The 17,862-nt window shown below is 55.6% G+C and overlaps 1 protein-coding gene across 4 annotated transcripts; it reads right to left on the bottom strand.

The window, feature by feature from the left end:
• Positions 1-59: 59 nt before the first annotated feature.
• On the bottom strand, positions 60-17,862 carry Kif7 (kinesin family member 7). 4 transcript variants are annotated; one of them, XM_037198137.1, is made up of 19 exons: positions 17,748-17,862; positions 15,946-16,297; positions 13,649-13,849; positions 12,964-13,357; positions 12,300-12,822; positions 11,605-11,721; positions 10,859-11,077; positions 9,926-10,098; positions 9,403-9,512; positions 9,127-9,279; positions 6,917-7,119; positions 4,672-4,869; positions 4,350-4,475; positions 3,993-4,199; positions 2,867-3,082; positions 2,093-2,299; positions 1,331-1,529; positions 1,104-1,250; positions 60-852 (listed from the first exon to the last, which is right to left on the bottom strand). In XM_037198137.1, exons 2-19 carry the CDS (start codon positions 16,271-16,273, stop codon positions 485-487), a joined length of 4,089 nt encoding a protein of 1,362 aa, XP_037054032.1. In that variant the 5' UTR covers positions 16,274-16,297; positions 17,748-17,862; the 3' UTR covers positions 60-484. The 4 variants fall into 4 exon arrangements, with proteins under 4 accessions (XP_037054032.1, XP_037054039.1, XP_037054034.1 ...); XM_037198144.1 differs by having other exon boundaries at positions 9,127-9,276; XM_037198139.1 differs by having other exon boundaries at positions 9,926-10,095; positions 17,748-17,861.

Here is a 17,862-nt window from a genome sequence, read left to right as displayed (position 1 = left end):
CTCAGCTGAGGATCAGCTTTCAGGAGTCCTTGAGGACAGATTTAAGATGTGAACCATTATCAGATTATTCCTGTTTATTATTAAATGATATTTTAAAAAATTCTAAAAATGTTAACAACTTTCCTAGTCCCCCATCCGCATAAGACCGTTAAGCCTAACCCTCTCGCCACTGACCATTTTGTGACAAGCCTTGGAGGAGCTCCAGATTTGTCCCACAAATGAAAGGTGGCTATCAGGTCCTGCAGCTCACAGGAAGGGGAGTGGAAGTTTGCACGTATTTAAAAAATGCACAAGGTCCTGGGTTCCATCCCCTGTACCACAGTGGGAAAGGTCCAGTTCTTTTGGGCTATGGCCCACATTTGCTGACTCCACTTAGTGTAAAGATGGATTTACAGTGTGAGGTAAGAGCTGTCCTTCACAGAAGCAAAACAGGCAGCCTCTCCTCTCAGCAGGACTGAAATCCGAGGCAGGGCCTGACCAAGGCCTACAAGGGGTTTTTCCTGACATCGATCATCCATGGGCTGGTTCTCCGGGCTTCCCACCGGGGCTTAGGCAAGGGTCCAAAGTTCCAGGAGAGGCCCACTTCACCCACGGGTAGCACACGCCCTACTGGGGGTTCAGTTGTTTCCCGGGCCCTCAGCTCCTCCGAGGAGCCCTGCTCACTGCACAAGCTTGAGCGTTTCCATGTCAGGGGTAGTGGGGCATGGACCAAGTCCCGGGTCTCATCCCAGGCACGGGGTGCCCCCTCCAGAAGGGAGGGCTGCCAGGGAGCTTCAGGAGCTGCTGGGTGGAGCCCATCTTCATTCCCAAGGCCTTGTCTGGTCTCTAGGCAGAGGCTTCTCCTCTCTCCACCTGTCAGGGAACAGCATCTTTGTCAGACATGGAGGGAGGCACAGGTGACCCAAACCCAGTTTCCCCGTACCCCTGAACAAGCAACTTGAAAAGAGCCAACAGAAGGACACATGAGACATCTGGGTGGGGCAGAGGCCTGTGGGCCCAGGACCACAGCTCAAGATCATCTTTGGCTTTGTAGCAGTTGGAGGTCAACGTGTTCCTCCCTGACTCCCCCATGGGGCACACTCAAACCGGGCACCAGTGTTTACCCCGGCTCTGGCTGGCCGGATTTCCTGCGCTGAGCTTCTGCTTCAGCTCCTGGTTTATCCACATGTGTCGGCCCAGTTCCTTCTCCAGAGCCTGAATCCGGGCCTCATACTGTCTCTTGCTGTCTGCTAAGCCCTCGCCAAGGTGGTCTGGTGTGGAAAGAGAATCAATTAGTAAGGGGCTGTGGGCAGGGCACCGTGGGCTTGAGGCAGCACCCCCCAGCCCTCACCTCGACCCTGCTGGAGGAGCAGCTGCACATTGTGCTCATGCTCCTTCTGCTGCAGGGTCAGCTGGCGGTCCATCTCCAGGCGCTGCCGCTCCAGCGCCACCTCCAGCCAGTACACCAGCCGCTGCTGCTCCTCCAGCTGCATCTCCAGCTCCGAGAAGGCAATCTGTTGCTGGTGCTGCTCCTCTCGGAGGGTCACGACCTGTCCCGGGACCAGCCAGGCTCAGCCACCACACTTAGCCAGTTCGTAAACGCGGTCACAAGGCCTTTCCTGCCTCTTACACACTGTTCTAGACAGTGAACTCCCAGCAATCAGCTGGCTTTCTAGGTGGAACTTACCACAAACCTTTCCCCACCACACAGTACAGAGCTGCTAGACTGTGTAACTGCACCCAGACCCACATTTCTCAACCAAAGAATGCTAAGGCATTTGGGGCTGGGCAATTCCTGGTGTGGGGCCTGTTTATATTGAAGCATTTGGCAACATCCCTGGCCTCCCCTCGCCCCTAATGGCAACCAAAAATACCTCCAGACATATTCCTAGAGAGAAAAATCCATCAGTCCCTCTTGAAATCTCATTAATACTGGCCAGGACCTTCAGACCAGAAGGGAGAGGAGCCTGAGTCTTAGCTTCACTAAGATAGCTTCAAAAAGACGAGAGCGGAGGTGACCCTGACCCTGTCCCTTCATTTGGGAGCAAGGGACAAACTTCTTGCCCACAGCGAGCTAAAGGGAGCAGAGGCAAGGGCTTGTGTTGGTATCCACCTTGTCAAAATACTTGCACAGCAGGGCCCTGGTCTCCGAGGAGGAGAGGTAGCTGAGCTTGCCCATGAGATTCATCTCGCACTGGGACAGCAGGGAGGCCGAGGCCCGCAGCACCCTCTGGCGGCAGGTGATAGCCTCATTCTTGTACTCAATGGCAGCGTCCAGGGCCTCGATGGCTTCATCCAGCTGGAACAGCGTCCTCTCCTCCTGCAGGAACAGGTGCAGGCATGGAGGATGGGTATCAGACTTCCTGAACAGCAGAGTCCCGGGCAGGTACATAACAGCCAACACACAGACATAACTGGTCAGAGTCCCCTCGACCTGAGACTGTCTCCAACATACCGGAAGTGCCCCTCGCTGCAGCAGCAGCAGGGACACTGCCTGACACCATGAAAGACGCAATGTTCTCAAGGCTGTGTTCTCAAGGGAGTGAGCGCGGGGAGCTCCAGAAAGCTGAGCTGGAGCTGCCCAAGACCCCAGCCAGCCAGGGCTAAGCCTATGCAGTGCAGGCTTCTGCTGTTCAAAGGAAGAGCGCTTTGTATAGAGCACAGCCCAGGTGTCTAGCTCCGAAGTCCCTGGGGTCCCACACCCATCAAGGGGGCCCAAGGGACAATCTCACTCCACCTTGCGAGACTTAACACCCACTAGGGCACTTGTGTGTTAGTACAGAGAGAGGCGGGCAGGGGGCAGAGGGTGGCAGAAGGACAGGTGGACAAGGGAGCCATGAGAGCTGAAGCATGGGGACAGAGCCGGGTGGCCAGCCGGTGGCCATACCTCAGGGGACAGCAGGCTTCCTTGCCTCAGCTTGCTATCGATCTCCAGGCGCTGCTTCAGCAGGGAGTCCTTCTCCTGGCGCAGGGTGTCGATCTCCCCCCGGATCTGCTGCTGGTTCTGAGCGCTGCCTTGCCGCAGCTGCCCGCTCTTCTCAGAGAGCTCCTTCTCCAGGTGTTCGAGGCGGCTGGACACGCGCACGATGTCCTCATTTAGGGCCTGATCAGAGAAGGGGCAGGCGCTGTCCTCACAGAGGACCCAGAAAGGGCCCAGCTGGCTCACTGGATGCTAAGGAGGGTGTGGGTCCTTCCCTGGCCTGCCTGTAACCCACATGTTTGCTCAGGGATCAGGGCCCCTTAAAGGACCAGAACATCTGTGGAGGAGATGGCCCAGAGGATTGTGCAAGCAGAGAAAACAGGCTCTAATGTCAGGAAGCTGGTTTGCGGGAGGCTATCAGTGAGGTGACTTGGCTGGAGGGGATGGGACTATGGGAAACTGGCCCTTCCTAGAGGCTCATGGAAGGAAGCAAGGGTGCCTGTGAGCAGGGATATTATAGATCACCTCATGACCTCTAGGCCTCTCAGATCTCTTGTGTTCCATGATGGGATGACAGGAACCCTGGTCTGAGTGTCCACAACCCTTCAGGAATCTGGCTTTGACCCGAGCACCTGGACTAGAGCAGTCCTGGGTCTGGGTGTGACACAGCCCCACTAAATTCTCTTGGCCACATTCCGATCCCATCTGACAGAACAAGGTGGCTCAGCAGCTGGACTTTCTGGTAAAGAGGAGGTAACCCTGCCAGATGCAGATGGACCCACAGCCTCCCTCCCCCAAAGCTGGAATCTAGTTGGCCATACCACTTCCTACACCTGTTCCTCATTTCGCCCGTGTGGGTCCCAAAGTGGTGTTCGCAAAATGTGAAATGGACTAGGGGATGAGTACCAATGTCCCATACATTAGTTCCGTGTCATAAACAGCCTTGGGGTTCTTGGAAATCCGTAGGCTGCAGCCTAGAGGGCAAAGCTTCCCGGGTCTTACCTGGCAAGAACATCATCTGGAAGAACCTCCCCCAGCTACACCCTGCCCTGCAGGGCCTCACCTGGCCGGGCGTCCCGGGATGGGGCCTCACCTGGCCGGGAGTCCTGGGATGGGGGCTCACCTGGCTGGACCGCAGACGCTTGCTCTCTAGCCCCGTCTTCTCCTGCATCAGGGCCTCCTTCTTGGCCAGGATGACCTCCCGCTTGTGGAGCTCTTGTCCTAACTCCTCCAGCGCCCGCCGCTGCTGCAACACCTTCTCCATCTCCTGGTCCAGCCACTTCTTCTGCTCCTCAATCTTCTGAGGGACCGCGGGGGAGGGAGGGGGGCAGGGATCTCAGTACCCGCCTCGAGCTGGAGCCCCTCCCCGAGGTCCCACAGCACGTCCCCCGTGGACCCGTCACCCAGCCGCCGCCAGTCTCACGGGGCCACGGGCTCAGCCCGGCCGCACCTGCTGCTGCTCCAGGCTGACCACGGAGCCGTTGCTGCCGCTGCGCCTCTTCCTCTGGAAGGCTGCGATCTCTTCCGTCTTGATTTTCAGGATCTTCTGCTGCTGCTGCTGCTTCAGCTCCAGTTCCTGGGGGAGGAAGTCGGGGGCGGGGAGGGAAACGCGGTGGGGAGAAGAACTGGTGGGCGGGGCCGTGGCATGTGCCCCTAGCCTCAAGGTTCCCAGGAGCTCAGAGAACCTCCAGTGACCTGCTTCTCAGATCACGGGGCTGTGAGCCGCAGCGGGAACAAGACAGACCCCCTCACCCGGCCTGCCAGAGCCTAACCATGACCTGATGCTGCCGCTTGGTCATCTCCGTCTCCAGGCGCCGCTTCTGCTCCGTCTCCTCCCGGAGCCGCCTCTGCAGCTGGCCCTGCTGGCGCCGCATGAGCTGCACGTTCCTCTCCAGCTCCTGGAGCCGCATCTCACTTTGAGCCGACAGTGACACCAGCCGCTCCGTGGCCTGCTTCTTCTCCTTCAGTACCTGGGACCCACACAGCAGCCACGGGGTTTATAAGGAGCCTGGCACGCGGCTTGGCACTGGCCAAGGGTGAGCAGGGCCAACAGGTGGGTGGACAGGACACAAGGGAAGGGGCAGAGGGAGGTGGACGGTAGGCTAAGGACAGCAGCTACGACAACTTTTACTGGTCTTTGGGTGAATTGCGCTAGGTGCTCTGTACTAACAAACCCTATGAAAATGTCTGCCTACTGGGGGGGGAGGGGACTGGTTCAGTGAGTGGTGAAAGTGTTTCCTGCCAATGGCTGCCTTCAGCTTGATCCCTGAGACCTACAGAGTAGGAGAGAAACAACTCCCAAAAGGTGTCCTCTGACCTACACACACACACACACACACAGACACACACACACAGACACACACACACAGACACACACCACACACACACACCACACACACACACCACACACACACACACACCACACACACACACCACACACACACTCACACACACACACACACTCACACACACACACACCACACACACACACCACACACACACTCACACACACACACACCACACACACACACCACACACACACACACCACACACACACACACACACACCACACACACTAAGGAAAATGTAATGAAAAAGGTTAATATGACTATTATCCCCCGACTTGATCAATTAGGAGCCAGGCACGGAGAGGTTAGGGAAGTTGATCAAGAACCCACACCCAGGAGCTGGAGAGACGGCGCAGTGGTCAAGTGCATTTGCTGCTCTCTGCAGAGGACCTGGGTTGGGTCCCAGCACCTACATGGGCTCACAACCGTCAATAACTCCACTTCCAAAAGATCCGATGCCTTCTTCTGGCCTCCACAGGTACGTACAAGCACACATGCGTTGCACATACATTCATTCAGGCGAAACACTCATACACATAAAAATAAGTACATCTTAAGGGAAAAAAAAAGCTGGGCGTGGTGGCGCACGCCTTTAATCCCAGCACTCGGGAGGCAGAGCCAGGAGGATCTCTGTGAGTTCAAGGCCAGCCTGGGCTACCAAGTGAGTTCCAGGAAAGGCTCAAAGCTACACAGAGAAACCCTGTCTCAGAAAAAAAAAAAAAAAGGAGGAGGAGGAGGAGGAGGAGGAGAAGAAGAAGAAAAAATCACATTTCAGTACAAATAAAATATCACCATATTGGACAGGGCAACAGGCTGAACTGTCTTCCCGCACACTCTGATGTGACTGCACTCAGAGATGGAGCGCCCTTTAAAGAAGCCACTAAGTGTAGGCTTGAGGGCGACCCTAACCTGGTATACAGGCATCCTATAAAAGAGGGAAGGACAGAAGGCAGGCGCATAGGAAAGGCAGACACACATACACAGAGGACACAGCCATCCACAAGCCTCAGGAGGCCTCGGGGAAAGCCAGATCCATGGAAAAACCTTGACCTTGGCCGCCATCCCCCACTGTGAGGGGCTGCAGGCCTGCTTTGCCCCGCCCCCCTGTGGAACCCTGCTCCAGCAGCCCTGGCAAAGTAATGTGGACCGTGTGACCTGCTGGGGGAGGGGAGGTGTGGGAGATGGGCACCCCCAGGCACACAACAGTCACTTCAGAGAAGGCTAAGCCAGGCCTCAGGGACAGCGCTCAGTCTGGGCACTGTCCTACTATACTCAAGGCCTTAGGTTTCATTCCCAGAACAAAAAAGCAAGCAAGCTAAATTAATGAGGGGTCAAATGGACCCACACACTGATAAACAGGAAAGGAGGTGGGACGGAAGTCGGCGAAGGGCGGGCAGGCTGGGGCGGTGGGTGCATGCATGGAGGAAGGTGCTGTGGGCTGGAGGAGATGTCTTTAGACATCTCCCTTCCTTGGTCGGCAGGTAGCACCCACCTCTGTATTCCTGTTGTGCTGAAAGCTAAGCTGATTCCAGCTTACCTAGGACACCAGCCTAGAGGCCAGGAGGAGTGACTGCCACCAGCCAGGGCTGAACGGGAGGATCTGAGTACACACAGATGCCAGGTCCGCAATCCTGTTCCCAGAGACCCCAGCTAGGGAACCGGCACTGACCTGCACCTGGCTTTGGGCTGCAGCCACTCTCTTGCGGAATTCCTGAAGCCTGGACCGCTCGCTGGCATCCTGGGGTTCCCTGCCCTCCAGTTCACGAAGCTGCCGCTGCCCTTCGTACAGCTCTGCCCGCACACGCTCGGCCTCCTGCTCCAGCTCCTGGATGCGCTGGCTGTGCTGGCGGTTCAGGGCCTGGGCCGCCTTTCCTGGAAGACAGTGGGTCCACAATGGCACAGGCAGACCCCTTTCCCAGAATGTTGTTTTCCAGGCTGGGACACTACATGGGTTTCTTCAAGCCCTCACACCATCATCTTTCCTTGAATCCACTCACTCATTCACCCCCTTTCCTCACCCTGCTTCTAGTTCTGGCTGGCCAGAACTCATGATGTAGACCAGGCTGGCCTTGAACTCAGTTCTGCCTGCTTCTGCCTCCTGAGTGCTGGGATCAAATACGTGCACTACCACCCCCAGCCCCCCCCCCACTCACTTTTTAAATGAGTTTTGCCCACAGGAGCAACTCCAATTAGCAAGTTTTATCTTTACCAAACACATGACAAAAATCAATATATACCCTGAAGCTGCGTATATTTCCAACTTCAATCTGCAAGAGATATGAAGGGCAGAGGGAAAATTCAAACGCCACCGAAGGGAGTGAACGGACAGCCCTGGCAGGATGACTTCAGAGCTGGGAGCAGAGAGACCTCAGAAGCCTAGGATGCCAACTGAGCATGTGCAGGGCCCATGCATGGGAGGCTGACTCAAGCCAATGAGGCTAAACAACGCCGGTGGGTCACTTCGGGACAGGACCTCCGCTCTGGGTACTAAGAATCGGAGTTTCAACCCCGGCATGGGCACAAAACTGAACAAGCCAGGGTGTGCCTGTCATCCCAGCACTGAGGAAGTGGAGACAGGGTCAAGAGTTCGAGGACAGTGTTGGCTACACAGCACCTTTAAGGCCAGCCTGGGTTACATGAAACCATCTCAAAAACAAAAGACAAGACAAGGGCATGGCATGGTGGTTAGGCAGAAAAAGGTCCAAGTTTTTTGTTCTTTTTGTTTTTTAGGTTTTGGGTTTTTTTTGGAGAGGTCATTAGAAGTAGAAAAGTAAGAAGATATAGTAGCTAGGATTTGCTTCAAAATATATCTAGCAAAGAAATGGGCACAGAGATCAAGGTGGGCACGTTCAGAGACTGCTAATTCTGGATAAGGACCTCACACTGTTCTTTCTTCTTAACCGTCTATCCGAAAGTTTGAAGAATGGAGTTATAATAAATTCACAACTATTAAAGACATTCGAAGCCGGGCGGTGGTGGCACACACCTTTAATAAAAGTGTCTGTCACCAAGCCTAATACCCTAAGTTTGCTCCCTGGACCACAGGGTGGAAGGAGAGAATTGACTCCTCTAAGTTATCCTCTGACCTCCACAGGGGCACTGTGGCACATGCGCGCGCGCGCGCGCACACACACACACACAAAGGGGGGGATAAATAAAAATGTATTTAAAAAAAATTTTTTTGAAAAACTATCAAATGGTGCCACGTAGATCCTCAACTCATCACCAGTACCAGATGAGCACAGTCTGGGGATGGGGTTCTCATTTACACTGTGTGCCTAGGACTGAGAGTTACTGGTCCCATCACCTCCAACAGAGCAAGTCAGTAAATAAGAAGCTCTGTTGTGGGAATTCGCTCCGCCAATGACCTTGGGGTATCTAGCCCGATAGAGGAGTGTTTTTTTCTGGGAACGTGACTGCTTAAAACGGGGGAGGGGGAGGGTGTGCGCTCTTTCTCTCTTGGGGCTGTCAGAGACTGAACAGCTGGTTCCGTTCACCCCCGGGGCGGAGGACGGCGGCTGTTTACTTTGTTATGTATCCGTGAGTGTATTTCTCCCCATTTTATATCTTAATAAATCCTTGATGATGACCTTTAACAGACTCTCGTGGGTTCTCTTAACAGCGCTCTGTTTACTGAGGGCTATTCAAAGCAGGCCACCAGGAGGAACACATCTCACCTTCACAGCCATCCTACGCAACAGCTACAAGCATTATTCCCTCCAGACAAGAGAAAACCCAGGGGTTATTACACCTGCTGAAGGCCACGCAGCTAGAAGAGGCCTGTGCTGCTAAGCGGGGCAATGCTGAACCCTCTCCTGAGCGAGCAGGAGACCATGCCGAGGAGGAGCCCACCCCCCCCCAACGCCACCCACCACTCACCTGTGCGGACCAGCTCACCGATGAGCTCCTCCTTCATCCGGATGTTGATGGCCAGTTCCCGGATCTTCTGCTGGGCCTGGGCCAGTCGCCACTCAGAGGCCATGGCAGCTGGGTTCTGGCGGGTCTGAACCGGGACCTTGCTGCCACCAGCTGCTACGACACGCAGACTGTTAGGGTCAGCACCCTGACTGAGAGTGGAGGAGGCGGAGGAGTGGAAGGGCTCCCTGGGGGAGGAAGGAAGGCATGAGGACTCTCTCTGCTCTCCACCCACCTTACCTTGTGGTGCTGGGATGGTTGACTCTTCTGGGCAGACCTCTGGACCCTTCCTGTCAGGTGGGGTCTCCGGACGGACCCCGGCCCTCTGGCTCCCGTTGCTAATCCCATTTCTGGAAGGCAGAATCAGGAGTCAGAACCCTCTCCCGCCCCCTGACCCAGCCTAGCTACCTCTTACGTCTGGGGGGAAGAGAGGCCTCTGGACCCTCCAACCCTCAGGATCAGGATGGAGCAGAAGTCAGAAGCCAGGGCAGAGCTTAGAAGATGTCAAGAGGCTGCGGGTACCAGGGATCACCTAGGAAACTGAGCAGCAGGAGGCCTGGGCACTTCTTATCACAGGCACCCCAGTGAAACCTTGCCAACTAGAGCTCACAGTCCTCCAAGGGCTGGTGAGCATGAGACAGACAAGCGCCTTCTGACCCGTGAGGAGCCTTCACGCTACTGCTAGGAGAATGACCGGAAGTCTCCTACATCCTAAAGTAGTCCTGAGCTGATCCTGTGAGTCTCCACACTGGGTCTCCCTCACCTGCGAAGGTTTAAGGTCCGCCTGGGTGGCGCCTCCTCCTCCTCCTCCTCCTCCTCCTCCTCCTCCTCCTCCTCCTCCTCCTCCTCCTCCTCTGAGGTAGTGGAAGAGCCACTTCCCAGCTTGTCCACTTGGGCCAGCGCCTTTGTCTTGACCTCCCCGCCATTAGTCACCTGCTAGGCGAGCATTAGGGAGGGGCTCGGGATGAGAATATTCGCAGGGCATCCTCCGAGCCACTTCCCTCCCAAGGCTGTTGCTGGGGTGTGCCCTGCCATGCACACCCTCCTCTCCTCAACTTCCTCTACCCCATCTCCACCCTCAGGATCTGCCAAGGGACGCGCTGGCAAGAATTCTCACCCTCAAGGAAGGGTGTGATCCCCCTGGCATCTGGCTCTCCAGGGGTGGCAACCTGCCCTTTCTAGCAGGCAGCTCATGGGAACCTAAGTCCTTTCTCACCATGGACACCCTGCCAGAAGGATGGGTACATGGCACGCTCCCACCCAAGCCGAGCCCTCCGCAACTGCTGAGATGACCTGGAGTTCTGAAGCAGCACTGGACTGAACTTCGTCCAAAATGACCCCAAGCTGCAGAACCTACAGGCTGGGGACCAAGCCTTGGGGGAGACAGAGCAGAGCCTGGGGGAGAGTAAGCCTTACAGAGAGTCTCCCACAAACAGTATGTTAAGAGCTCCATCCTCAGGTGTACAGGGGTGCCACCTCGTCATCGCCAATATCCTCACTCCAAGCAATCTCCAGCCGTCTCAAGATGCTCACTGGCCCTGTCACTTCTAGGCGGCCCCACAGTCTCTCATATTCTGGCCCTTTCTCTAGGGACACTTGAATTGTACAACTCGCAGCTGGCCCCATGGAGGTATGAACAAGGGACACATGTCCCGGTGTGGTCCTGGCCCGGCTCCAAGCCTTGCCACCTCCTCACCTGCTCAGAGCTAACTTCTTCTGCAGGAAGACAAGTGGGGGGCACCATGCCCAGCATGCTAGTGTGGACACCCCCCAGGGGGGCTGTGTGAGGTCGAGGCACAAAGGACCCAGGAGGCAAGCCCTGCAGGAACCCCGGTGCGCCCCAGCCAGGCCGTGCCAGCTCTAGCCGGAGGCGAAGCTCCACCATCTCTTCCTGCTGCTCTCTCAGGCGGTCACTCTGCAAGACACAGTCCAGGCACTGCTGGGGACGTGGATGCCAAGGGATGTGTGCTGACCAGCCTAAGTACGGGAAACTGAAAAACTAATCAGAGCATCTCATCCTCTAGGATGAAACTCAGAAATCTGAGTACCACCGACCCTATCTGGATCTGGCTCAAGCTCTCTTCCTATCCCGTCCAATGCGCGTCACGGTCCCACCACATCTGCATACCACCTCCCACCCCTGAAACCAGAGAGCCCAGCATGATGCTGACCTGATCAGCAGACTCCCAGGTAGCATCCTGTTGCCCTCAGGCGGCAGCTCCCATCTGGCACGCAAGGCCGAGGTGCCAGGCTTGGCTGTCCGTGCACTGACTCCCTTCCCTGTTCTGTCCCTCACCTCCATGCTCCTGTTCATCGTCGGCACCCCACATCTCTTCATATCCCTTCACCAGCCACAACCCTCGCCCCGGTTCTCCATTCAAACGGAAACTCTCCCTCCCTCCTCCACAAAGCCGTCCTGATCTGCAGAAGGGGCCGTCCCACCTGCAGTTTGTACTGCTCCATGGCATCCTCCAAAGCTGCCAGGAAGTCTCGATTCTCCTCCTCCAGCCGCTCCACCTGCTTCTGCAAGCTCAGTAGCTGCTGGGCCCCCTCATCTCCCTACGGGGCAATCGAAAAAGCTTTAGGGGTGAGGCCTGGCAAGGTGCTGGGACACTCCACCTCTTTCTCTGCCCTGCCCCCACCTCACTCCGACCTACTCCCCACTTCGTTCCAAGATCTACCTTGCAATGAATGGGTGCTCCTGGCCTCGTCCAGCCTTAGGCTCTTTCTGCAAGCCATCTGGGCCATCTCCCGCCATTATTAATAACGCTTTAAGTTTTACTTATTATTAATAGTACTTTGGTTTTGAGTTAGGGTATTGCTATGTAGCCCAGGCTAGCCTGGAACTCATGATCATCGCGTTTCCTCCTTCACGGGGTTGGAATTAGAGATGTGGTCACTATTCCCACAGATCACGTTTTTATTAATGCTGTATTAAGAACACCTCGGTTTTTACCTGTGTGCTTAGCACCTATTACACCTTCCGTTCTTATAATATCCTTATTTAACAGATCCAGAGGCTAAACGACGTTAAGGAAGTGACCTTAGTCATCAGAAGCGACAAGGAAGCCCGAATATACTGTCAACAGGCACTGCCTGGCTAAGACCCTCTCCGCTCGATCCCATCCCTGAGCCACCTTTCTTCCGCTGTTTCCCTGCGCGGTCTGGTCTTCGGCCGGAGCGCTCTCGATGCCGCTGTCAGGCCCGGAGGCGGAGCTCAGGGCGCTGCGCTCGCCCTCCACGGCGCACAGCCAGTCCCGCACCTTGCGGGCAGCAGCGCCCGGCAGCCCCGGCTCTGCCTGCAGTTCTCGCAGGAGGCTGTAGGCGGCGCTGGTGCGGGCCCGGCAGCGCGCGCACTCGGCGGCGCCCAGGCCGGCGGCCGCCGCGGTGGAGCCCACGGCGGGGCCGGGCACGCGCCGGCCACGGTGGATGATGCGCGTCTCCGAGCGGTGTCGCGGAGGCCCGCGCGCGCCCGCCGCCTGTTCTTCCGGGGCGCGCTCGGCCTCGGGCCGCCAGTTGACTGTGGCGCGGTTGCGGATGTTCTGGGCGCGGCTGGCGTAGTTGAGGGTGTTGAGGGTTTCATCGAAGTCGGAGGAAGAGGGGCTGACGCAGGCGATCATCACCGTCTTGGCATTCCCTCCCAGGGAGTCTTTGAGGATCCTGCGGGCGAGAGGACGATGAGCGTCGGGGCGCCTTAGCCCTTGTGCAGACTCACCTGGGACCGCGGGGCCAGGTGACAAAGCCAGCCTTCCTGGAGGGCTCCACGACCCCAATCGCGCCCAGAGAGATGGGCCAGCTCACCGGGTGATCTTGGAGTCGCGGTAGGGGATGTGGCTGCCGCGCCGCTGAGGGTCCCCCAGAGCGCTGATGACATTGCCCAGCGCCAGCAGGGTGCTGTTAATCTGGATGCTCTCCTTGAGCCGTTCGCCCGTGCTGCCGGTCTTGAGAACCCTCTCGGAGCCTGCCAGGTCCACGAAGTGGAATTTGGAGACCAGCAGGTGGCCGGCGGCGGGTCGAGGCAAGCGGCTGGGAGCCCGGCCCCGCTGCTCTAGGGTCACAGTGAAGACGGTGTGTGAGCGGCTGGAGAAGCGGTTGAAGTGCGTGGCGCCTGTGTGCCGCGCAGCGTTGCCCATCTCCAGGAGGCTCAGCACCTCATCCAGGCCTTCCACGTCCACTTCTTTCACCCCACACAGCACTGTGGACATAGAAGACTGTGAGCGGCCCCCCTACAGCCAGCCGGAAGCACCCACTCGTGCCCAGGGTCCCAGCTTTCCCACACTTAACCTTAATGCTTCTCACTCTGGATACAGAAGCATATATTCAGCTCACTGGAGACAGGGAAAAAACCATCCAGGGACTGGATGGTTTTTCCCTTGATGGGATGTCTCTCCACACGGGTAAGCCACCCCGACTCTCAGAGTCGCCTGAGGCTTTCCTTGCTACAGGCCTCACTCCCAGGCATTAGAGGATTCCCAGGATTCCTCACCAACATTTCCCCGATCATCTTCCCGAAGCTGGATGTCCCGGCTGGCAGTGCCCACTTCTAGCAGGTCCCGGAACTCTTCCTTGTACACTTCCAGGTAGGACACGTGCACCAGGCAGTCCAGCAGGTCGTTCTCATCGATGAGCTTGAAGGTCTCAGCCATGGCCCTTGGGATGATGCCCTGTTCATCTTCATGCAGGGAGGCTAGGGAGACAGCGCAGCGTCTCCTGCTGCCATGTCCCAGCTAAACCTGGCCCGAGTACCCCACGCCCCACCGTCCGCTTGAGAAGGGGGCTGTAGCATGAAGAAGACAGTAACAGAGGCCAAGGAGAGGCAGCCTCCGCTAGGCAGTGCTCCAGGGTGGCTGAGCAGAATGAGGAATTCAAGCAACCTCTCACGGTCTCATCAACCACCTTCCTGATGCACCCCCTTTACTACATTTCCATAATCAGATACCCTGGGCTTGATTACTCCCTGGGACAGGTAAGTCACTACCATGGCCCACGCACAGCTAATTAAAGAGTCTCTGAATTTGCTTCAAGGAAGTATAGTGTTCATCCTAAGATACCATAGGAAGTTTGCTTAAATATATTCACAGCAGAATGCCAGGAAGTTACTAAATAAAAAGGAGATCGAAAGACTAGGGGTGTAGCTTAGTGGTAGAGCACTTGCCTAACATATGAGACCCTGAGTTCAATATACAGCAACACAGACACACAGGACTGAAGAATAATTAATGATAAATGTTCATCATCATACATATCATACATATGGTCTTTATCACTATCCCCAATTCAAAGCAGATGGTTCCACATCTGCTAAAATAATACTTTATGGCCAGAAAATTCAGATGCTGCCAGGTGTAGTACTTCATAAGCCATGAACATTTATCATTAAATATTCTTCATTTGTGTGGGGGTCCTGTGCGTAAGTGGTGTTGAGGATCAAACTCATGACCTCAAGTATGAGGTCTACCATACTTGAGTAGCTCTGCCAGTGAGGAACACACAACTTCAGCCCTATGGCATATTATAAAGAAAACAAAACAGGATAGAAAAGAGTAAGTATAAATAACATCACGTTTAGCTGAGCATTGTGGTACACGCCTTTGATCCCAACACTTAGAAGGAAGAGGCAGGTGGATCCCTGAGTTCAAGGCCAGCCTGGTCTACAGAGTGAGTTCCAGGGCAGCCAGGACTACACAGAGAAACCCCATATTGAAAGACAAAAACAAACAAAAAGATTTCATGTTTAAAGTATAATCATTTTCACAGAGAAGCTAGAATTCTCTGATTATCAAACATGCTATTTTGTGCATGTATTTTTCTGCATTTTCTTAAATTTCCATAATAAATGATTACACCTTTGTAATTGCTATGGTCTGCTTATGTCTCCCCAAAACTCATGTGTTGAAATCCTTCCCGACTATGATAATATTAGGAAGCAGGGTGACTAACTCATGAGTTGGAGCCCTCATGAATTAAATGAGTGTGTAAAAAATAAAAAAGTATGTGGCGCTGAGAGGTTGCCGAAGGCCATTTACTGCTTTTTCAGAAGACCGGGGTTTGGTTTCCAGCACCCACATAGTGGCTCACAACACCTGTTATTCTAGTTCCAGGGGACCTGATACCCTGTTCTGGCCTCTGAAGACACCAAGCATATGTGTAGTACACATACATACATACAGGCAAAACACTCATACACATAAAAAGAAATCTTAAAAAAAAAACAAAGTCTTGAGCCAGGTATGTAGTACATGTCTATAATTTCCTAGCACTTGAGAAACTGAGGCAAGAAAGTCTGAGGTCCACCTAGACGATGCAGTAAATTCCAGACCAGCCTCAGACACATCAAGACCCTGCCACAAGACAACAGAAAACAGTTCATGGTACTTAAAAGGAGGCAATTCCTTCCATTGGGATTGGCCCAAAGAGTCTTCCCCAGATGCAGAGGCTCCAATCTAACTACTCCAACTGGGACACAGATTCCTAGCCCTTGGCAGCATCCTGAGACAGGCCAACTCGCCTTGGCCTTCCTCTGCTACGATTCCCAAACCCATCTTGTCTCATCTTGAGAAAGCCACAACTGCCCCCCCACCCCCACCCCCACCCCCCACCCCCCCCTTCCTGCCTTTCCCAGCTGGCTGCTGACATGGCTGGACCCACTACGGAGTGCTGATCTAAGAAATCTGCACTCCCTCCTCAGTACCTCACCTTCGGGTGGTGGGTGGGGCAGGCGCAGAAATTCAGGAAGGCCTTGAGGCCCCTCAAAGTGGCAGGGGCACAATACGGGTCACTCACCCACGCTGGCCTCCCCCATGGTATACGTCTTCCCGGAGCCTGTCTGACCATAGGCAAAGACGGTGGCATTGAAGCCCTCGAAGAAAGCTTCCAGAAGGGGCTGGACGCAAGTCTGGTACACGGCCTCCTGTCCGGTGTCCTCTCCCAGTACCACATGGAAGCCAAAGTGGCGGTCACGCCCCAGGGTGACTCGACCGCGCTCCGGCTCCACCTGCAGGCAACTCTGATGACCATGGAGCAGCTCTTTGGGCAGCAGAGGGCGAACACGAAGGGCCACCCTCACTGGGGCTTCCTCAGCTCCCGACAGCCTCTGGGCCTCCAGTCCCATGTTGAAGGAGGGTAGCTCTTGGATCTGCAGAGAAAAGGAAAGGCCCTTGCCATCGGGCCAAACCACACGGCCGTAGACCTTGGGTAGACTCGGGGAGGGGTATTCAGAGTTGAGAGCGTCCACCCAACCTGGTACCCAAATGCCACACAAATCCTGATATCATCTCACACAGTAACTTCTCTCGACATCCTCCACTGGCGGAAAAAAAAAGTCCCCACCACTTCATACCCGGGGGGGATTAGTGTTCCAGTGTGGGCCCCTTTTTAGTGCTGCCCCCTTCCCCTGTGACCTTATCTAGAACCACACGCACAGGGCATCACACCAGGGAACTCTCACCCAGTAGGCCTCACACAGTCTCTGCCATTGTCCATCACTGGAACTGTGTGACGCCTGCCCATTTCTTCAAAGAAGCCAGCAGATCCATCTAGATCAAGTTCCCATCGCTAAATTCTGCCAATCCCATCTCCTAAAGATCTCTCTAGATTACCTGCTACTCCTCATCCTGTCGCCAAAGCCAGTCTTGCTACCGACATCCCGAAGGGATGACTTTTGTCAGCCTTGATTCACAGTCTCCCAGCCCTCTCCAACCCCACAGCCTGGGGCATCTTTCAAAGATGTGTTAGGACAATCTGCTTTTTATACACCCCCCAACAACAACAACAACAACAATAAAGGCAGCTTAGAACAGACACCCCACTGTTCCCATCTCCTGGACACCATGCCTTTCCTCATCTCTCAGGCCAGCAACCTCCGTGTTACCAAAGCATCTTCATCCACCCACGCTTGGGCTGGGCCCACCTTCCGCCCGCGGCCAGGGAAACTGCTCTGCTCCGTGCCCACCACCACCATAGACAGCCCTTTGTGCTGCCCACATCAGGCGGTGACCACGCAGATGCAACTGCCAGATTCACCTTCCAGATGGAAAGCAAGAACCCTCTTTGTCTGTTTTGAACCCTATCGCCAGTACCCAGCACACGGTACAACACTACTCAGTAATCCGTGATGACCCTCCGATCTCCATCCCCCTTCCTCATCACACTCCTCGGTCCCCGGTACCCCACACTGCACGTCTTTGGTTTGGTATTTACTGTGTAGCCTCTCTACACGTGTAACCGGGTCCAGGTTAGGTGCCGGGACCTGGGTACACAGAGGCAACACCGTCTGGCGGCACTCCAAACCCCAGGTAGACTCTGGAGCTTTGTGTAGCCCTGGTTTCTCCATCCCCACAATCAACGCCCCGAGCCTCAAAGGCGTGCTGACAACTCCACCCGCGCGATCGGCCACCGGGAACAGGCCCTCCCGGAAAGTTTGCAAAAGTGATGGCAAACGCGGACCCTCGCAGGCTGCTCCTTCTGGCCAGGCCCGCCCAGTGAGGAGCCTCCGGGCAAGCCGGGGAGCACGGCTAGGGGGCTGCCCAGGAGCCTCCCCGGTGCGCCCCCGCCTCGCCCTCCACCCACCCCTGACCCACACCCACCTGCCAGGGTGCCAGCGAAGTCCCGGGACCTGCAGTCGAGCTCGGCGCCCCGGCGCGGCGCGTTCCGATGCCGTCATCGGGACCCCCGCCCCCCCAAACATCCCTCCCTTCACCC

Source organism: Peromyscus leucopus, chromosome 1, assembly GCF_004664715.2.
Source record: "Peromyscus leucopus breed LL Stock chromosome 1, UCI_PerLeu_2.1, whole genome shotgun sequence".
NCBI classification, from domain to species: Eukaryota; Metazoa; Chordata; class Mammalia; order Rodentia; family Cricetidae; genus Peromyscus; species Peromyscus leucopus.
The sequence above is the reverse complement of the archived record's forward strand: the minus strand, read 5'-3'. Positions and strand labels throughout refer to the sequence as shown.